Source organism: Mercurialis annua, linkage group LG7 (assembly GCF_937616625.2).
Source record: "Mercurialis annua linkage group LG7, ddMerAnnu1.2, whole genome shotgun sequence".
Classification (NCBI taxonomy): Eukaryota; Viridiplantae; Streptophyta; class Magnoliopsida; order Malpighiales; family Euphorbiaceae; genus Mercurialis; species Mercurialis annua.
The window spans coordinates 36,549,239-36,570,631 of NC_065576.1; the positions used below are offsets into that span (position 1 = coordinate 36,549,239).

Sequence of the window (21,393 nt, forward strand, 5' to 3'; positions counted from 1 at the left end):
TTTTTATTCATCCTCTGATTTTATCTATCTATTTATTTTAGATTATAGTTTTTAGCTTTTTTTAATAGATAATTTATTTTATACATGAATATATATATATATATATATATATATATATATATATATATATATATATATATATATATATATATAAAAATATTAATTTTTCATATATATATATATATGAAAAATCAATATTTAATATATCCATATTTTAAGATTTTAGTGAAAATAGAAATAAAATATATCATATGATACTTATATAGAATTTTAAATTTGAGAACAATTCCTAAATAAAATTATATAAACTACAAACAGTTAGGGGATATATATGTTAACAAAGGTTATTAAGCATAAAAACATATTCAATTTTATACAAAAAATATTCAACATAAAAAAATTGATTAAGAGGGTATCATATATTTTAATTTTATCATAATGTATAATAGGTAGTCTGTATGGTTAAATCATATTCAATAATAATAAACAATTTACATGAAAATATGGTTATTTATTAGTTAAAAATATTTATTAATTTTTTATACTTTTATAAATTCTTGCTAGAGTATTAAAAGTGAATTATTAATTCTTATTGTTTATAAATTTAAAATTGCAATTCTTCTAAATTTTCTTTATCTATTTCGTGGTAATATAATTGTATTTTTTTAATTCGTAATTTATTTAGTAGATAAACATTTTGTATAATTAAGAATTAGAAAAGAAAAGAAAAGTTTAGTTTTAAAAGAGAATAATTGAAGGATAGGTAATCTATAATAGTTGATGAGGATAGTAAAGTCATTGTCAACTAAAAAACAATAAATTTGGAGTGCAGTTATCACAAAGGGAGTGCGAAAATCCCTACCCATATAATTATATCTATAAAATAAAATAAGTCAAATGGATGAAAATACAATGTATAATATTAATCAGAATTGTCAGTCGAAGCCTTTTCCTGATTTATGAATATATCTGTAACCCATCATTTTCACCGAATCAATTTTTTCTTGATTTGTTAATTAATAGTACATAAAAGATTGTTGTCATATTTGTAGGTATATATTCCATCATTTTCTATAGATGCAGTTAATTACCTTCACCCACTTCTTTTAGCATTTAAATTTATTTTTTAGGACTAATTATTTGAAAATTTCATTTTTCTTAATTTAATCACAATTGTTAATTTTGATAATTTGAAATTTATTTAATTTAAATAGTAAAGATTTTTGTTATTGTATTTAACATCTAATAAAATTAATTTATCCTTGCCTATTCTCATTCCTTAATAGATATCAACTTTATTAATCAACTGTGTTTGCTTCCTTATACTTAGAAATTAGAATCTTGTCCTAATAAATGGAGCGTATTTTCACACCGTTAATTCTTTCTAGTTATCATAGAATTGCTCCATAGATAGATTGAATGAACCTGCATCCATATAATATATCAGTGACTCATAATTTGTTAAAAACACAACCATATAATATCTAACGAATTTTATATGAAAATTTATGATAGATTTAAAAAAAAATTAAAGATCGTAATACAATTGAAAAAGAGCGTCAAGGTAGTAATTTAATATATAATTAACCCTTATAAAAGGTTCGGCCACGTCATTTTCCATTTACCTACCCAGCAAATATTCTCTGAATTTTGAACGATGACATAGTTGGTTTTTTTTTTTCAAATGTGTTGGGTTTTATATGCCAACTTTTAATAAATGTGACTTCTCTAAAATTTCTAGTCTCTTCCCCAATTTTAACAAAAGTTCTATATACTTTGATGGTGTCAACAATAGTGTTAGAACTGAAATCTTTTCTGTTATGGGATTTCAACAGGGAGAGTTACCTGTTAAGTATTTAGGTTTGTCCCTCATTACTTCCATATTATCTAGCAGTCATTGTAATGACCTTGTTAGTAGAATCACTCAGAGAATTTCTACTTGGGCTGCCAAATGTCTGTCCTATGCAGGAAGACTTCAACTTATTAGTGTAGTGCTTATGAGCATGCATATTTACTGGTGCACCATTTTCATTCTCCCAAAAAGTGTTATAGCTGGTGTTGAGAGTTCTTGTAGGAGGTTCTTATGGAATGGCAATGATCCTAGCAAAAGCAAAAACCTTGTTAGATGGACATATATCTGCTGTGACAAAAAGTGTGGTGGTTTGGGCATAAAAAACATTCTTATTTGGAATATAGCAGCTGTAACTAAGCATATTTGGAGTGTTGTAACTCTCAAACCTACTCTTTGGGCCAAGTGGGTTATTGATAATAAATTAAAGAGGATGAGCTTTTGGGGAATTTGCAAACCTGCTGATTGCTCCTGGTCTTGGAATAACCTGCTGAATATAAGGATAAGGTGAAATCTTTTTTTGAATATAAGCTGGGCATGGGAATATCTTCTCCTTCTGGTTTGACCCTTGGCCAGATGGGAAGTCTTTATCTGAGAGATTCCCTGAGGTGAATATAAAAGATACAGAAGTCCAGAAAGATGCTAAAGTGAGCAGGCTTTGGAGGAATGGAAACTGGAGACTTCCAGACCCTATTGATGAAGAAACTCAGAATGTGTGGGATTATGTCATAAAGAACTTCAAAGTTAGTTGTGATTTGCAGGATAGAGTGAGTTGGAGGGATGACAAGAGTAAAGTCTTTTCCATTAAAAACCTTTATTCTGAATTAGTTTTGAAGCCTCCTAGAGTTACTTGGTACAAGATGGTGTGGTTTAAAGGATATGTTTCAAGATATTCTTTCATTGTGTGGCTCTGTATGAAGAAGAGATTGCTCACAAAAGACAAGTTGTTCAAGTGGAAGATTATTGATTCTGAGATTTGCAGCTTTTGTAATAAAAATGTTGAGACAGTGGACCATTTGTTCTTCTCCTGCAATTATTCTCAGGTTATTTGGAAGAAAGCTCTTGAAGAGCTGGGCATTAATAGAGGCATTACTTCTTGGAACAGAGAAGTCAGTTATTTCATCAGGAGAACATGTGGGAGATCTGGTATGTCTAGAACCAGGAAGATTATGTTCTCTACTGCTATATACTTTATATGGAAAGTAAGGAATGAAATCATTTTCAATCAGACCCTTCTGCCTGTGGAGCTTGTCTGGAATGAGATCAGAATGGCTGTGAATTTGAGGAGGAGTTGATGTTTTCCTTCTGGCGTGTCAGTAGTTTTTGTTTGTGCCTAGCCAGTAGCTAGTTTGTTTCTGTTTAGCCCTTCTGGGTTGTTTTGTTTGGTTCTTAGCCTGTTTGTTTAGGCAGTTTTTCTTTTTTTTGTCTTGCCCAGATGGGTTGTAGTTTGTTTCAGCCTTTTGGCTTTTGTCTTGCTGTGTTCTTGGGTTATTGTCCCCTTTAGCAATAAAGAGTTGCTGCCTTTTGGTTGATTGAACAAAAAAAAACCTTTTAATAAATGTGATTAAATTTAAAATAGGTGTAAATGTGATTATATTTTACGTAATTGTCCCTATTAAAAGGCTAAACTAACAAATGATTTTATTTTACAGTATGTGCTAATTATTATAAAAATAAGATGAAACTCGAAAAGTGTATTAAACCAAATTTTTTATAACAAGTTATTTAAATGAAAGGTATGGTAAGATAGATTCAGCGTCCTCCCGAATAGTGATTGATTGAATTTTTCATCAGTGAATTTTATTTTTAAATAAAGATTATATTCTGAATTTAAAAAATTTAAACAATTCACACTGAAATTACACAATAGTGTATAGTTTATAATTTTATTTGTATTTAATTCTTTGTTTTTGGATCTCCATTTAATTATGTGTATTGTTTTAAAAGATCAGTTTTTTTTGCAATGTCTTCAAACTTGATGGTTCGTAGTACTTGCTTAGCCTAATGGCTAAGCCTCTCAGTTGTAAAAACGAGGTTGAGTGTTCGATCTCAACTTTCGCATGCCGTGTTTGTCTGGTTTAAAAATAGTTAATATAATAACAATTAATTTCTGCTAGAGGTCTATCTTTGGTAAAACAAATAATATTCGTATAATCTAGTTCCGGACTTGAATTAAATTATTAGTAGTTGATAATATATATCATATATCAAATATCTATCGATAATTCAATGAAAAAGAAACACAAAGCAGATGCCATTAGCTCGAATTCAAATTGCAACATCATCATATTATGGGACAATAAGTCACAAGCAGAAATAAAATTCCCATGTTTATAAACATGTGTGAATTTTATTTTATACAGACAGTAACTTTAAACAACGATAAAGCAACATAAAGCTTTTTATTTCAATTATTTATAGCAAACTAACGAGTAAGCTCGCCGGCCGTTTATTTTACCATTCAAATTGTCTCCACCACCTGTTTTAGAAGGTCACGTCCACTCTCGTCGCCTTTGGTTACAGATGACTTTTTCAAAAAAACGCCAATTCCGTTTACATGTATCTGATGTCAATGAAATGAAATTGTATATTAAACTTCAGAAATGGTACGATTATGTATTTAAATTAGGCAAAATGATTTTTCTATTCATAAATTTGACTATTATTATAAGTATATTTTCTTTTTAAAAAAATTGGATAATTTGTTCCGTTAATTTTATAAATTTTGATAATTATATCTAAAATGCGTCCGATCCGATATGAATTGCTTAGTGTATTGCTTTAATTGGTTCAAATAGGAAAGCGAAATTTTATAATTTTAAATAGATTAAAATTTTAATATAGTTATTATAAATTATAAAATTGACGATCATACTAATCAATTGTTTATAAATATATTTTAAAAAATAGTGAATAGAAAAAAGTTTAAGCCTATTTTTTTAAAAAACATCAATTTTTTTCGAGTAAGGTCAATTATAACCATAACTCTCAAATACACCAATTCTAACAAGTTTACAAGTACATTTCAATTGTAGTCAACCACTCATTCTTTTCAAAATAAATATCAAATTCTTTTACTTTATTTTCAATCCTAACCAAATTTAATCTTTTTTCATTTGAAAAAAAAAACTTAAAATTAGAGTTTAAATTACGAAATAGTATAATTGAAACAAATTAAAAAAATTAGTGTTTCTTGAAAAATATATACGATTGGATAAAATTAAGTATTTATTAAAAATTGACAAAAATTGTTATTTTTAAAAGATTTAGTTAAAATTGATCTCACTTGAAAAGATTTGGTATTTATAAGATATTAAACTAAAATGATATTGTTTTCTTCATAACGGAGATAGACAGACTGATAAAGATTGAAAGTTTTTAAATTATGATTAAAAGTGAAAAGACTTACTTCATGTTTTTGTGCAGATGTTGGAAAAAACATTGTTTCATGTGGATTTGTTAAAGTGGTATAGAAAGTGTCTGTTGCTATCACTTCACTTCCTGCTCTAAATTCATAAGAATCTGTACATGTATAGCTTCTTGGATTTGTACTCTGCAAAAAAAAAAAAAAATACAAGAATTCAAGCCATGAGATTTTAAAAAATTAAGAGAAAAACGTATTGGGATTAATAAATCTTTAGTATCTGAACATTTTAAAAAAATGACAATATGATGTCTCAACAAAAATTTATATCATAATAGTAAGTGAACTTGTTAAATAATTACAAGTTATTTGTTCCATCCGGTTTATGTCAGGAAAGGATGACATGACGTAATACATGGCTGAAATATATAGATGACTTACCGACATTTTTACTTGCTATCAGAATGAAAGCGGCCGCAACAACTAATTTGTAATTATTTAACAAATTCAGACACTATATTGATATAAATTTTTGTTGAACCAATATATTGTCATTTTTAAAAAGTTCAAGAACACCAAAAGTTTATTAATTGCAAACATATTTGCATACAATAGTACATGCTATCAGAAATAGTTTCATAAGAAACGTATTTATAGACGTATCTGTTTGTCTCGTTTATAATTGCATTTGTAAGGTGGTTATTTTTGCAAATTTACCATCCAAAATTCCCTGATTCATAAAAGGTATGGTTAAAAAAATCAAAACTTTATGACTTGTTGCAATTTAATCTAAATCTTTTAATTTTTATATTAATACTCAAATTGCATTTTTATTGTAATAATAGCTAAATTGGTGGCTAAATTTACAAAAAAAAAATTCGAGCTTGGCTATTATTGTAATAAAAAATTCAGAATATGTATATTATTACAAAATTTAAAAATTTTGGTTTAAACTACAACAAATTGTAAAAGTTTGAATTTTTTTCGCCATCAAGTCTTCATAAAATGATCTTTTTATTATTGGCTTGTTTTTATAATTCTTCTTAGACATTATTTTTCGCCCGCTTTGTTTTGCCATCAACTTTTTGTTGATGAGATAATATATTCATTATTTATCAAAAATAAAATTAGAGACATATTTATATACAGTAGTACATGCTATTTATAGACAGTTATATATGTCGATCAACCCAGTGACCGAGCCAATATTTTAAAAGAGGATATATAATTTTACGCTAGTCATAAAAATGAATGGTGTACTATTAAGAAAATATATGAACTCAATTCATTCATAGAAATTACAAAATAAAAAAAATTGGTGTTTTTATATACCTCAATCATAATCCAGCCAGCTGAGTAATCTATATTAGTTGACAGCCAACCAGAGTTGCTTTGAAAACAGTCACCAGCCCAGCTTGTTCTAGTGAAAATAGGAAATCTTAAAGTTGCTACTTGAACGTAATATCCAAGTCTAGTATTGTCTGTGACATTGCTGAGTTTTGTGTTTGGCATCGACACTTGATCGGGCATTTCGCGCACTGCATCTCCGACGAGCAACAAAATCGGAAAGCAAATGATAAGCATTGCAGAAGACAAAGACAGAGCCATTATGAATTGATGAATTGGGGATTTGATGAAACAAGCTTAGGATGTATGATGAAGGGAAGCTGAGGCAGTATTTATAGAAAATATTTTCAAGAGGTAAGATATCAAATTTTATTTTATTTTAATTAATTAAATATTGTCATTTTTATATACAATTAGTTTCTCGATTATTATGTTTGTAAATCATAATAGAAACGGATTTAGATAGAGTAAAAGTGGGATTCTTGGACCCCACAATTATTAATTCATAAAGTACAAATGTATCCATTTCATTTATAATTATCAATTTACTATACAATTTAGCAATGTGCTTGCTGGCTTATTGCATTGTTTATCTAGAATAAAATAAATAGACGACTCTTGTCAAAAAAAAAATAGACGACTCTTTTTTTTTTATTGGTAAATTTTTTAACGGGACACAATTTTAATATATATACGAACAAAGAATTAGAGATAGATTGAGACATTTCAATACTGAAGATGAAATCGTTTGAAGGTTATATTAGTTTTGTTTTGATATTTTTTATTATTGCGATTGTCTTTCCTTATAAAAATTTTGTTGTTTTTTTTATATGAAAAGTTTATTTTTTTCTTTTTATGTAGGATTTGTGAGTCTTCTGTTAGATAACAAAGAATTTAAATTCTTATTATGATAGATCAGTTATGTAATTTTAATTTTTTTTATCTTGTAAGGCGATCTGCGAATAAAGTTTTGTATCTTATTCTATATCAGATTATTAGAAACGGTTATATCTTTTTTAAATTCTTACACTTGTAATTGCTTGATATTAATGAAAGATTATTTCTTACGTCAAAAAAGAAGAAGAGAAAATGGCATTAAATAAAACATTTTTATTTGATAGTTTTACAAAATCAAAATAATTTTACCTACTCATAACTATAACAAAACTGTTTTTTTCTTCAGAAATACCACTGACAATAATTTTCATAGTTTACTCCGTTGATTTTGCAATTCATATAATCATATCTAAGAAGCATATAAAAAAATTGAAGAGTCTAATTAATAAAAAAAAAGAGAAATTCTTAGGTAGACTCAGTCTACCACGTCATCCGTGGACTAAACCTATTATATTATGACACGTCATTAAAATAATGGCACTATCGTAATATTGCTATTCAAAAGTGTAAATAAATAATAAACAAAATTATAATAGTGCCACTATTTTAATGACGTGTCATAATGTGATAGGTTAGTTCACGGATGACGTGTTAGACTTAGTCTAACTAAGAATCTCTCAAAAATAAAATACAATGGAGTGTCTCATGTAATTTTTATAATACATTAGTTCATATTTAAAGATTCTTTTATTAAATTTTATTTTATTAAATCTTCTATAATAACAAATTATTTCAATAATAACATACAAATATTTTATAAAATTAGGTAGGTTTTTAAGATTTCAAGATGTTTTTATTAATTATGGACTAATTTATATAAAAATAAGATAGGTAGATAGGTTTTCAATTAGATTATCCATCCATCTTATTTGCTGTTTGGATATAACTATTAATGCTTTCTCTGTTTCTTAACATTTAAACTATTCTCTCTTTTTAAAACACTAGTTTCGCATTACGTGCTATGCATGTGGCTCGTAACGTAACTCGTCCATATACATATAAATAAATTTATTATAATTATATCAATTGTTTATTTATAATTAATATTAAATTAGTTAAAAAATTTGTAAAAGTAAATATAATATATTCGGTTATTAATTTTTTTTCCATACTGAATTTATTCTTCTTTTGGTTTTATAATAACTGTAATTAAATAATTAACTTAATTTTATTATAATATCTTTAAAAATAATAAGATAGAAATTTAAATAATAATATATTGACCAAATACAGTAATTTAAATTTGTAGTTAAATCAAACTAAAAGATAAGTATTCCTACTAATTTGGAGACAATTTAGTTATTTTTTACATACTAAAAATTAAATTGGAGATAATTTAGCTAATTATTCTAATTAAGACTTTAATTACAATAGTGATTAATTAAATAACTAATTAGTTAATGACTATAAAACCTTTATTTAGTAATAAATTGAAAAGGATTATTCAGTAAATTTGCCTGTCCCCCCCCCCCCCCCCCATCCGTGCTTTTATATATAGTATAGATAAATTAGTTAAAAAATTTGTAAAAGTAAATATAATATATTCGGTTATTAATTTTTTTTTTCCATACTGAATTTATTCTTCTTTTGGTTTTATAATAACTGTAATTAAATAATTAATTTAATTTTATTATAATATCTTTAAAAATAATAAGATAGAAATTTAAATAATAATATATTGACCAAATACAGTAATTTAAATTTGTAGTTAAATCAAACTAAAAGATAAGTATTCCTACTAATTTGGAGACAATTTAGTTATTTTTTACATACTAAAAATTAAATTGGAGATAATTTAGCTACCTATTCTAATTAAGACTTTAATTACAATAGTGATTAATTAAATAACTAATTAGTTAATGACTATAAAACCTTTATTTAGTAATAAATTGAAAAGGATTATTCAGTAAATTTGCCTGTCCCCCCCCCATCCGTGCTTTTATATATAGTATAGATTAAACTACAAAAATCACTTTTATCTTGCGATTGTTTTGCGTTTTTAATAGTGACAGGCCGCAAGTGAGTATTGGCCTGGTTGACCGCGCTTCACTTTGCATCTGGAGAGGGTGTGGGTTCAACCCACCCCTCTATCAGCTAGTGGGCTGAAAAAATGAATTTTTTTCAAAAAAATTTAACACTGACAACTAATATTTAATAGTGTAATTCTATCTTTGATAAAATAATAATGACCAGCCATTAAAACAATAAATTTATTTTTCTTTATAAAGATAGAATATAATTACATTAATAGTTAGCAATTAGTAGTTAATTTTTCATATTTTAAATCAGCCTTAAACTTTTGATCCTACTAAGTTTCGAAACGAAAACCTAAGATGTAATAACCTAAATTTTTGAGGTATTACGTGTAGTGCCACGAGGCATAATCGTAAATATTAAGAACGATAATATCAGATTAGGATTGGATAATAAGGACTTAGACCGAAGCGGGTCTATTGGAATTATCGTAGAATAATAATTTAAATGAAAAATTATTATGCGAAAATTGGATTTAATCAAGACAAAAAGGGAATAAAATAAAATAATTTGAAAAGCCAGAGTTAATAATATTCACGTCAAGGTCCGTGAAATATTATTAATAAATGATCGTCAAGTTTCGTAAGTATACAAAATCGTTTTAGAAGAAAGTTTGACGATTAGTTAAGAATAAGGGTTAAAGTGCAAATTAGCCACTTTAAGGACTAAAGTGGACTTTTAACCACAAACTTCCGGAGGAAGTTGTGTTTTACTCTATTTTCTCAAGATAAGAAAATAATATCGGTAAAGTTGTTATTGATAGTCATTAAAATGAAAATTGGACGAAAAAGTGAGAAAAAGTGCAAGTTAGCTCAAAATGGAAATTTGAGCATTTTTGGCCAAAATTGCCAAAATAAATTGTTGGAGGGTGATATTATAAGGTATGATACTATTGTTATTTATTTGGGAAATAAATAATACGGAATTTATCGAGAATCGAATGATTAAAGGATTAGTGGACTAAATTGGACGAAATAAAAGTTATAAAGTGAAAGTTGAGGAGGTGACAAACTCAAGGACTAAAGGAGACTTTTGCCTCACCTATTTAAGACACTTGCATATGAGTTTAAACTCGGCAAGCATATCATTTTCAGCTCCTAAAATTCGTCCTTCACCCTTTCTCCATGGAAGAACATCAAGCAAATTTCAAATGGTCATAACTCACTCAATTTTGATCCGAATTGAGCGATTCTTGTGGCCACGGAACGAGGGAAGGATCCTCTATTGATATATAGTATCAATTTAAGGTAATAAGTTCAGTATATAATTAGGGTTTCAGAGTTTTTATTTCGGTTTTGGTTGAGGAATTGAGGTTTTATGGTGTTTGATGTTCATAGGTTATTGAAAGCTTGAAGGGAGTATTTTGATGGTTGTTCATGGAGGAATTCATTCAACCAAAGGGTTATCCCATCAAGAAAAGGTATAAATTCAGAATTTTGGACTTTTGGTAATGAATTGATTGAATTGAGTGGAGTATTGGTTAAGTTTGAAGTTGGATTTTCTGGTTTGGTGTTGAATTGATGCTGTCTACAACTAGAATTTTTCGAAATACTTAGAAATGTTTGTTTGAGCTGGAATTTTTATATGTTCTGAGTATATGAGTTAAGTTGGTGTATAAAAAATTTCAGAATATTTCATGTTTCTGATATTGAGATAAAAATTAAATAGCACCTAGTGCTCTGTTTGCAAATTGTGTAAGGCTGCTGCTGTAAGTTAATTATTTGAGGACCTTAAACACATTAGTTTGGCCTAATTTTTGGTATACAATTAGAAATATATGCTATATAAGTGCCATAAAATTTTCAGAGAAAAATATGGCTATTTGATAGGTTAATTGAATAAATCTTTGGTTGTAGTCGGTGTAGGCAGCCGTGCTATGCACAAAGATGGTTATGCGGATATGTGTATTATCATAGAAAAGTGGAAAGAAATGGTTTGAAATGAATTGAGTAAGTTGTTAAGAGATGGCTTAATCGAGGTGTCTGAATTATGTTGAGGTTATAATTCGGTATCAATAGTTAATCTTGTTGCGTAATAAGTTCTAAATTGAATTGACGTTTTGCATAAAATGTCTTGCAAACAGCGATATTGCAAGGGCAATATCTCGGGCTGTATGAGTCCAAATTAAGTTCCGTTTATTGGTACGGAAACTTAAGGATGTTAACTATAATTGTCTAAGTTTGAGTTTTTGTTGAATCGGACTCTAGGATGTTCATTTTGGACAGAACAAATTATTGTGCAGTCTGCCCTGCACTTGTAAACAGCTCCCAGGAAATAACTTATGAGCTAGTTTTCGACACTTTCGGGTGCGTTTCATGGTCCGAGACCTAAACGAAAGTTGAAGGCGACATTCTAAACTTTAAGAATGTCAATTTTGTTTTGGGGTCGGACTATCTTTAGATAAGAGTTTTGTTAGCCGAAGTAGACTAGAAAATTAGCTTTTTGATAAATTAATTATACTTAGAAATTTTATTAATTCGTAGCGTTATCGAAATTGCGTAGACTCGAAGAAGCGACTATCGATAAGGCTCGAGGCGAATGGATCGAGATATCGTCGTGCTTATTTAAAGAATTTGGATAGCAAGTGGTGAGTACACTTTAAATTACTCGCTAATATTCATAAAGCTACGTATTTTAATACGAAAAGCTATATGAATATTTATATATCTGAAAAGTTTGTTTTTAAATTGTATGCGTATGTATGTTTTGAAAATGATGTTTTATCGTAATGTATTAATTTGATAATAACATAAATGTTAAGGTACCGGGGATGGGTAAAGTAAAATAACGTAAATTGAACCAAATACAAATAAGAAAAGTACAGTACATTCCTATATGTACTAATAAATCGAATATCGAATAATACACAAGTATCAGATCAAATATGAATAAAGAAATATAGTACATTCCGATATGTACTATCAAACATAATAAATACCCATACGTGCGTGTGTTATAGATGTATGCTTGTAGATTGTAATGTGCATGCCATGGTCCATAAAGGATCAATATAACAAAACGAAAAATACAAAAACGTGAAATGAGAATTGTACTACGGTACACAAAATAATAAGAACTGAGATACAAGGTTGAATTCGGTAGAATTATCCCGGGACCTGTATCTCATCCATTCTCGATGATAATCCTCGGAACTCATACGAAATAAAAAGTAAGTGTGATACATCGAGAATCAATACGAAACAAGATCGAGACACTATGTGAACAAACACTCCTATTAAATGTCAATAGGAATCATATGAATCGACAATTAAGTTCAAAAGACCTGCAGGGTGCAGAGTCCGAATGTAGACACGAAGGTAACTCGGTTGAACTATCTCGGGACCCGTGTCTAAGGAGTAACTCGGTAGAATTATCTCGGGACTCCTATCGATCGTTTGGGATTGAGAAATGGTACAAGTAACTCGGTTGAATTATCTCGGGACTGTACCATATGGTTGAAGGTAACTCGGTTGAACTATCTCGGGACCCAACCATAAGGATCAAGTCACAAGAGACTTGCCAATGATTTAATTCGACTTAGAATCGTGATGATATAAACTAAGATTAAGATTTTGTTGAAAACTAATGCAACAAAACGAGAAAGAAAAATATCAACACCATAACAAGAAATCGAAGATGCCAAATACGTATAAACTATAAGTTTATGAAATAAACAAAGATTTATGAAGGAAAGTAAATAAAGTATGCAATATGATTTCAAAAGAGTATTTTCTATATATAAAATGGGTTTTCAAATGTTTTAACCCTTTATGTGATATTGCGTGTAATTTGGTGAACTCACTCAGTTTTATACTGACCCCGTTGCTCCTCCCATTTTTCAGGGATGGTATGATATGATTTGAAGAGTTAAGCTTCCGAAGTTTTAATTCTCGGAAGTCATTTGTATAAGAAGAAAAAGAAGGTTTTCATTCTAGCGGTCCGCAGTAGTCTAGATATTTTAACTAGAATTTTGTATAACGCGTTTTTAACTCTGATATTATTTGTAAATGGGGTCACATGTATTTTAATATATGAAATATGTTTTGATTTGCGAAAAAAATTTACACAGGTTTTTAGGCTTGCTACGGGATTTGGAGCTACCACTCCCATTCCCTAGCGCCGGTCGCGGCTCAAAAATTTGGGTCGTGACAAAGTTGGTATCAGAGCAATGGTTTAGATTCATAGGCCATTGTCTGTATACGATTGATGTCTGTAGTTCCTAGGTATGATGTCACTAGGTTAAGCTAAGAACTACTGCGGATTATAGGGATTTCCAGTCATGTCTTTTGAACGTTATCATCGTTTTTATCGAGTTTTGAAACGTTTTACAAAAATGTCCTCTTCTATATGTGCTTTTAGGAGTCGAGTTAGATGTGGGTATTACACAATCTATGAACCGTGTTTACTCGAATGAGCAATACGCTTTCTAGTATATATAGTCTGCGAAGAGTTGTACACTCTCGAGACTCATATTGTATAAAAATATCGTTATGGATTATGATCGAGTTGATTGAATATTATATGATTGGTGAATAAGATATGAATTGTTTTGCAGTGCGATCACTCAGGAGAGTGATATGCTCACAGGTACGTAAACCTGTGGTAATTTATATAATACATGAAATGTGTATACCATGATGGATTGTTGTGAATAGGATTTGTGCTTTATAATTGAGTGTTGCTTAATTTGCTAAGTCCGTGGCGAACCAAAAGCTCGCGAGACTTAAAATACGCGAAATAGCCGAAGAAAATCTAGGTGACACTGATTGTTTTGGGATTTGATCAACATATATTGTTTATAGATATGCATAGAATACGAATAGAACATGTACGTTACGCTTAGATATTCTTGATGCTTGGTTAAGTCTATGTGAGCGGAATGCACGCAGAACTTAAGATACAATGCGTAACCAAGGAAAATCTAGGAGACACAGATTTTCTTTGAACTCGGTCAACATAGATTGCTTATAGCCACGATAGTGACGCGCGTAGAACATATATATCATGATTATATGTTTTGATGTTTTGCTAAGTCTACAATGAGTAAGAACACTCAGAAGACTTGCAATACGAGATGTAATCGTAGAAAGCCTAGAGGAAGGAGGTATCCCTAAGGATCCAACTTACGCGGATGACTGTTATTTGTGATGACTAGTATGTGCTATATTTTAAGGAATTCATCGTGATTCCTTTATATATATCCGCCATACTATGAACAAAGAATCACTCGAGCACGTGTTGTTGCACATTAAGTGCACGAGGCCCAAGGAGAAGCCAGAAGTAATGAAGGTCAATGTAACCTAATCCATTCGGCCGATAGAGGCCAGGGACGAGGCAAAGATCAAGAAGAACCTGGTATAGACATAGTGGAAATATATGGGCACCCGGAGTGCCGCAACAATCCAATGTCAATATTAATCAGTTAACAGCAGAAATAACTGATATAAGGAATTGTATGCCAATGATGGGGCAGTTGATACAAAGACAGTATCAACGTGAAGAGAGAAACACAAATAGAGATGGATATTAGCATACATGGAGTTATACCCCAAAAGGAGTCTGATGGATCAAAGGATACACTAGAGTTTCTAGAAAGAAGTGAAGAGTAAGATATTAACAGCAAGTATAACCCAAGGGTTAGTGTTACAGTAAATAGTAACCCAAAGGACGAATCGCAATAAGGTGAATAGTGAGAATATAATAAGAAGAAAAGCAATGTCCAAAGGGAACTAATGTGAATACGTGTTAGGGGCCAATACGGTGGTAAGGAGGATTCGAATACGAAGGTGATCACAAGAATTAGGATATCGTAAAGATTATAAAGGATGTTAGCAAGTGCCATAGGAGTTGGCAAAGCTCTCCGCAAGGACAAGGGGATAGATAAGAATAAATAGAAGAGAACGGGTTAATAGACCTGATAGTCGATAAGGGGTAAGCGAGATAAGTAGTAAAGATGAAAGTGATGACACTATTAAAGGCAGTATATAACAAGAAAGGTTGAATGGATTAAGAAACTCATCAGGAATGAGTAAATAAAGTATATAGATCGAGAGATACGATAAAGAAAAACACATAAAGTCTAGTAATAGATGATAAGAAGTATAAGAGCAGTAAAGAGATTGAAGGGCGATATCGTTGGATTTATATAAAAGATGGACAAGGAAAGTATCCAAGGAGGCAAGAACTATTGGTTTGCAGTCGAAACAAGGAAGTTCTAACTTTGCGAGTCCTCTATGCCACAATGCGGTAGAAGGGACATGGATAGCTGTTAAGCTATGACGAACGAATACTTACGATGGGAGCAGTATAGTCATTACGTCATGTAATGCAACACCCCTCGTGATAGGATACAACGGGTGACACAAACCAACCATCTCCTTAAAGACGGAGTTTATCGCGATGACTTCTGGTTAGACACAACCAGATATACGATGTAATCGAGACGAACATCATGAAGTCCAAACACTAGAACCTCGAAAGTGATCAGACCTTTTGAGCTAGCCTAGTGTAAACACGAACGTTTATGACGTGTCTTTCGAACGATGTCAGAATCATGTGTATAGAGTTACATATTTACATATGTAAAGAATGTAAATAGTTGCGAACGATAGAAAGATAGTTAATAGATAGTGCAGAGTCGTATGTCGAGAGAAACTTACGTAAACCCCATTTTATGAAAGGAAAGGTATTTGATCGAAATAAAATGTTTTGAAAAGACATGATTGTGCCCGGACACGATTCATAATGACATTGCATTGACACGAATAGAATTGCATCACTACATCCATATTGCATTCACTAGTAGGACATGCATCATATACATTGTGTGTCTGAAAAGAAAAGAGGAGTGTCATTGCAACTCTTGTGATGAGAGAAGTCATCACACCGGTGCACAATTATGACATGATTTGAGAAATGAAAAGTATCGTGGTTTTAAACGGATGAGTTTTCCAACGTAAGTAAGCTCAGACAGAGACTCTGTATATAGAGGCATAGGACAAGACTGATCATCTTGTTAGGCCTATATGAAATATACGTATGTAACACGACAAGTATATAGAATGGCGAGTAGTGTAATGCAAATCGCAATATATCGAGATTTGGATTGCAAATCTCTAAAGCAGTCTTGTATATTAAATACAAAAGCAACGACGCTACTTTACAAACATGTAAAGTGATAGCGGCCACGTTTAAACTCGAAGAACGTTTACCTCTAGGACGAGGAAATCGAACATAGAAGTTAGTTACGTTAGGGGATATGAACACTACGAACAAACATACGTTGTTCAAAAAGGTCGAATAAAGAGAATTGATTCATAATAATTATGAATCAAGTAGTAATAAGATGGTTATGATGGTTAGCATAAGAAGTTACTCGATAAGTATATCGAGACACTTTCACCTAAAAACAGTATTAGATGAATGATTGTGTAAACCTAACTATAAAGTTAACAGTTGGTGAATAATTAATCAGAGTACCGCAGCGGAAGTATGGAAGGAAGTGAATGATAAAGTTTGATTAAGTGATATTAGAAGATTATGAAAATTCGAGGACGAATTTTTATAAGGAGGGAAGATTGTAATCACCTAAATTTTTGAGGTATTACGTGTAGTGCCACGAGGCATAATCGTAAAGATTAAGAACGATAATATCAGATTAGGATTGGATAATAAGGACTTAGACCGAAGCGGGTCTATTGGAATTATCGTAGAATAATAATTTAAATGAAAAATTATTATGCGAAAATTGGATTTAATCAAGACAAAAAGGGAATAAAATAAAATAATTTGAAAAGCCAGAGTTAATAATATTCACGTCAAGGTCCGTGAAATATTATTAATAAATGATCGTCAAGTTTCGTAAGTATACAAAATCGTTTTAGAAGAAAGTTTGACGATTAGTTAAGAATAAGGGTTAAAGTGCAAATTAGCCACTTTAAGGACTAAAGTGGACTTTTAACCACAAACTTCCGGAGGAAGTTGTGTTTTACTCTATTTTCTCAAGATAAGAAAATAATATCGGTAAAGTTGTTATTGATAGTCATTAAAATGAAAATTGGACGAAAAAGTGAGAAAAAGTGCAAGTTAGCTCAAAATGGAAATTTGAGCGTTTTTGGCCAAAATTGCCAAAATAAATTGTTGGAGGGTGATATTATAAGGTATGATACTATTGTTATTTATTTGGGAAATAAATAATACGGAATTTATCGAGAATCGAATGATTAAAGGATTAGTGGACTAAATTGGACGAAATAAAAGTTATAAAGTGAAAGTTGAGGAGGTGACAAACTCAAGGACTAAAGGAGACTTTTGCCTCACCTATTTAAGACACTTGCATATGAGTTTAAACTCGGCAAGCATATCATTTTCAGCTCCTAAAATTCGTCCTTCACCCTTTCTCCATGGAAGAACATCAAGCAAATTTTAAATGGTCATAACTCACTCAATTTTGATCCGAATTGAGCGATTCTTGTGGCCACGGAACGAGGGAAGGATCCTCTATTGATATATAGTATCAATTTAAGGTAATAAGTTCAGTATATAATTAGGGTTTCAGAGTTTTTATTTCGGTTTTGGTTGAGGAATTGAGGTTTTATGGTGTTTGATGTTCATAGGTTATTGAAAGCTTGAAGGGAGTATTTTGATGGTTGTTCATGGAGGAATTCATTCAACCAAAGGGTTATCCCATCAAGAAAAGGTATAAATTCAGAATTTTGGACTTTTGGTAATGAATTGATTGAATTGAGTGGAGTATTGGTTAAGTTTGAAGTTGGATTTTCTGGTTTGGTGTTGAATTGATGCTGTCTACAACTAGAATTTTTCGAAATACTTAGAAATGTTTGTTTGAGCTGGAATTTTTATATGTTCTGAGTATATGAGTTAAGTTGGTGTATAAAACATTTCAGAATTTTTCATGTTTCTGATATTGAGATAAAAATTAAATAGCACCTAGTGCTCTGTTTGCAAATTGTGTAAGGCTGCTGCTGTAAGTTAATTATTTGAGGACCTTAAACACATTAGTTTGGCCTAATTTTTGGTATACACTTAGAAATATATGCTATATAAGTGCCATAAAATTTTCAGAGAAAAATATGGCTATTTGATAGGTTAATTGAATAAATCTTTGGTTGTAGTCGGTGTAGGCAGCCGTGCTATGCACAAAGATGGTTATGCGGATATGTGTATTATCATAGAAAAGTGGAAAGAAATGGTTTGAAATGAATTGAGTAAGTTGTTAAGAGATGGCTTAATCGAGGTGTCTGAATTATGTTGAGGTTATAATTCGGTATCAATAGTTAATCTTGTTGCGTAATAAGTTCTAAATTGAATTGACGTTTTGCATAAAATGTCTTGCAAACAGCGATATTGCAAGGGCAATATCTCGGGCTGTATGAGTCCAAATTAAGTTCCGTTTATTGGTACGGAAACTTAAGGATGTTAACTATAATTGTCTAAGTTTGAGTTTTTGTTGAATCGGACTCTAGGATGTTCATTTTGGACAGAACAAATTATTGTGCAGTCTGCCCTGCACTTGTAAACAGCTCCCAGGAAATAACTTATGAGCTAGTTTTCGACACTTTCGGGTGCGTTTCATGGTCCGAGACCTAAACGAAAGTTGAAGGCGACATTCTAAACTTTAAGAATGTCAATTTTGTTTTGGGGTCGGACTATCTTTAGATAAGAGTTTTGTTAGCCGAAGTAGACTAGAAAATTAGCTTTTTGATAAATTAATTATACTTAGAAATTTTATTAATTCGTAGCGTTATCGAAATTGCGTAGACTCGAAGAAGCGACTATCGATAAGGCTCGAGGCGAATGGATCGAGATATCGTCGTGCTTATTTAAAGAATTTGGATAGCAAGTGGTGAGTACACTTTAAATTACTCGCTAATATTCATAAAGCTACGTATTTTAATACGAAAAGCTATATGAATATTTATATATCTGAAAAGTTTGTTTTTAAATTGTATGCGTATGTATGTTTTGAAAATGATGTTTTATCGTAATGTATTAATTTGATAATAACATAAATGTTAAGGTACCGGGGATGGGTAAAGTAAAATAACGTAAATTGAACCAAATACAAATAAGAAAAGTACAGTACATTCCTATATGTACTAATAAATCGAATATCGAATAATACACAAGTATCAGATCAAATATGAATAAAGAAATATAGTACATTCCGATATGTACTATCAAACATAATAAATACCCATACGTGCGTGTGTTATAGATGTATGCTTGTAGATTGTAATGTGCATGCCATGGTCCATAAAGGATCAATATAACAAAACGAAAAATACAAAAACGTGAAATGAGAATTGTACTACGGTACACAAAATAATAAGAACTGAGATACAAGGTTGAATTCGGTAGAATTATCCCGGGACCTGTATCTCATCCATTCTCGATGATAATCCTCGGAACTCATACGAAATAAAAAGTAAGTGTGATACATCGAGAATCAATACGAAACAAGATCGAGACACTATGTGAACAAACACTCCTATTAAATGTCAATAGGAATCATATGAATCGACAATTAAGTTCAAAAGACCTGCAGGGTGCAGAGTCCGAATGTAGACACGAAGGTAACTCGGTTGAACTATCTCGGGACCCGTGTCTAAGGAGTAACTCGGTAGAATTATCTCGGGACTCCTATCGATCGTTTGGGATTGAGAAATGGTACAAGTAACTCGGTTGAATTATCTCGGGACTGTACCATATGGTTGAAGGTAACTCGGTTGAACTATCTCGGGACCCAACCATAAGGATCAAGTCACAAGAGACTTGCCAATGATTTAATTCGACTTAGAATCGTGATGATATAAACTAAGATTAAGATTCTGTTGAAAACTAATGCAACAAAACGAGAAAGAAAAATATCAACACCATAACAAGAAATCGAAGATGCCAAATACGTATAAACTATAAGTTTATGAAATAAACAAAGATTTATGAAGGAAAGTAAATAAAGTATGCAATATGATTTCAAAAGAGTATTTTCTATATATAAAATGGGTTTTCAAATGTTTTAACCCTTTATGTGATATTGCGTGTAATTTGGTGAACTCACTCAGTTTTATACTGACCCCGTTGCTCCTCCCATTTTTCAGGGATGGTATGATATGATTTGAAGAGTTAAGCTTCCGAAGTTTTAATTCTCGGAAGTCATTTGTATAAGAAGAAAAAGAAGGTTTTCATTCTAGCGGTCCGCAGTAGTCTAGATATTTTAACTAGAATTTTGTATAACGCGTTTTTAACTCTGATATTATTTGTAAATGGGGTCACATGTATTTTAATATATGAAATATGTTTTGATTTGCGAAAAAAATTTACACAGGTTTTTAGGCTTGCTACGGGATTTGGAGCTACCACTCCCATTCCCTAGCGCCGGTCGCGGCTCAAAAATTTGGGTCGTGACAAAGTTGGTATCAGAGCAATGGTTTAGATTCATAGGCCATTGTCTGTATACGATTGATGTCTGTAGTTCCTAGGTATGATGTCACTAGGTTAAGCTAAGAACTACTGCGGATTATAGGGATTTCCAGTCATGTCTTTTGAACGTTATCATCGTTTTTATCGAGTTTTGAAACGTTTTACAAAAATGTCCTCTTCTATATGTGCTTTTAGGAGTCGAGTTAGATGTGGGTATTACACAATCTATGAACCGTGTTTACTCGAATGAGCAATACGCTTTCTAGTATATATAGTCTGCGAAGAGTTGTACACTCTCGAGACTCATATTGTATAAAAATATCGTTATGGATTATGATCGAGTTGATTGAATATTATATGATTGATGAATAAGATATGAATTGTTTTGCAGTGCGATCACTCAGGAGAGTGATATGCTCACAGGTACGTAAACCTGTGGTAATTTATATAATACATGAAA

At 30.8% G+C, this 21,393-nt stretch overlaps 1 protein-coding gene and 2 long non-coding RNA genes across 4 annotated transcripts; 2 read left to right on the forward strand and 1 right to left on the reverse strand.

Moving 5' to 3' along the window:
- Positions 1-4,081: 4,081 nt before the first annotated feature.
- On the reverse strand, positions 4,082-6,870 carry LOC126656455 (uncharacterized). The gene is made up of 3 exons (XM_050351028.1): positions 6,546-6,870; positions 5,259-5,402; positions 4,082-4,412 (listed from the first exon to the last, which is right to left on the reverse strand). Exons 1-3 carry the CDS (start codon positions 6,819-6,821, stop codon positions 4,311-4,313), a joined length of 522 nt encoding a protein of 173 aa, XP_050206985.1. The 5' UTR covers positions 6,822-6,870; the 3' UTR covers positions 4,082-4,310.
- A 3,678-nt stretch (positions 6,871-10,548) lies between these two features.
- On the forward strand, positions 10,549-13,594 carry LOC126655574 (uncharacterized). The gene is made up of 3 exons (XR_008791086.1): positions 10,549-10,738; positions 10,829-10,911; positions 13,334-13,594. It is a non-coding gene; the product is annotated as an uncharacterized LOC126655574 (long non-coding RNA).
- Positions 13,595-17,838: 4,244 nt separating this feature from the next.
- Positions 17,839-20,872, forward strand: LOC130014741 (uncharacterized). Of its 2 annotated transcripts, XR_007633059.2 has the most exons (3): positions 17,839-18,016; positions 18,107-18,189; positions 20,612-20,872. It is a non-coding gene; the product is annotated as an uncharacterized LOC130014741 (long non-coding RNA). The 2 variants fall into 2 exon arrangements; XR_008791079.1 differs by lacking the exon at positions 17,839-18,016 and having other exon boundaries at positions 18,023-18,189.
- The last annotated feature ends 521 nt before the right edge of the window (positions 20,873-21,393 follow it).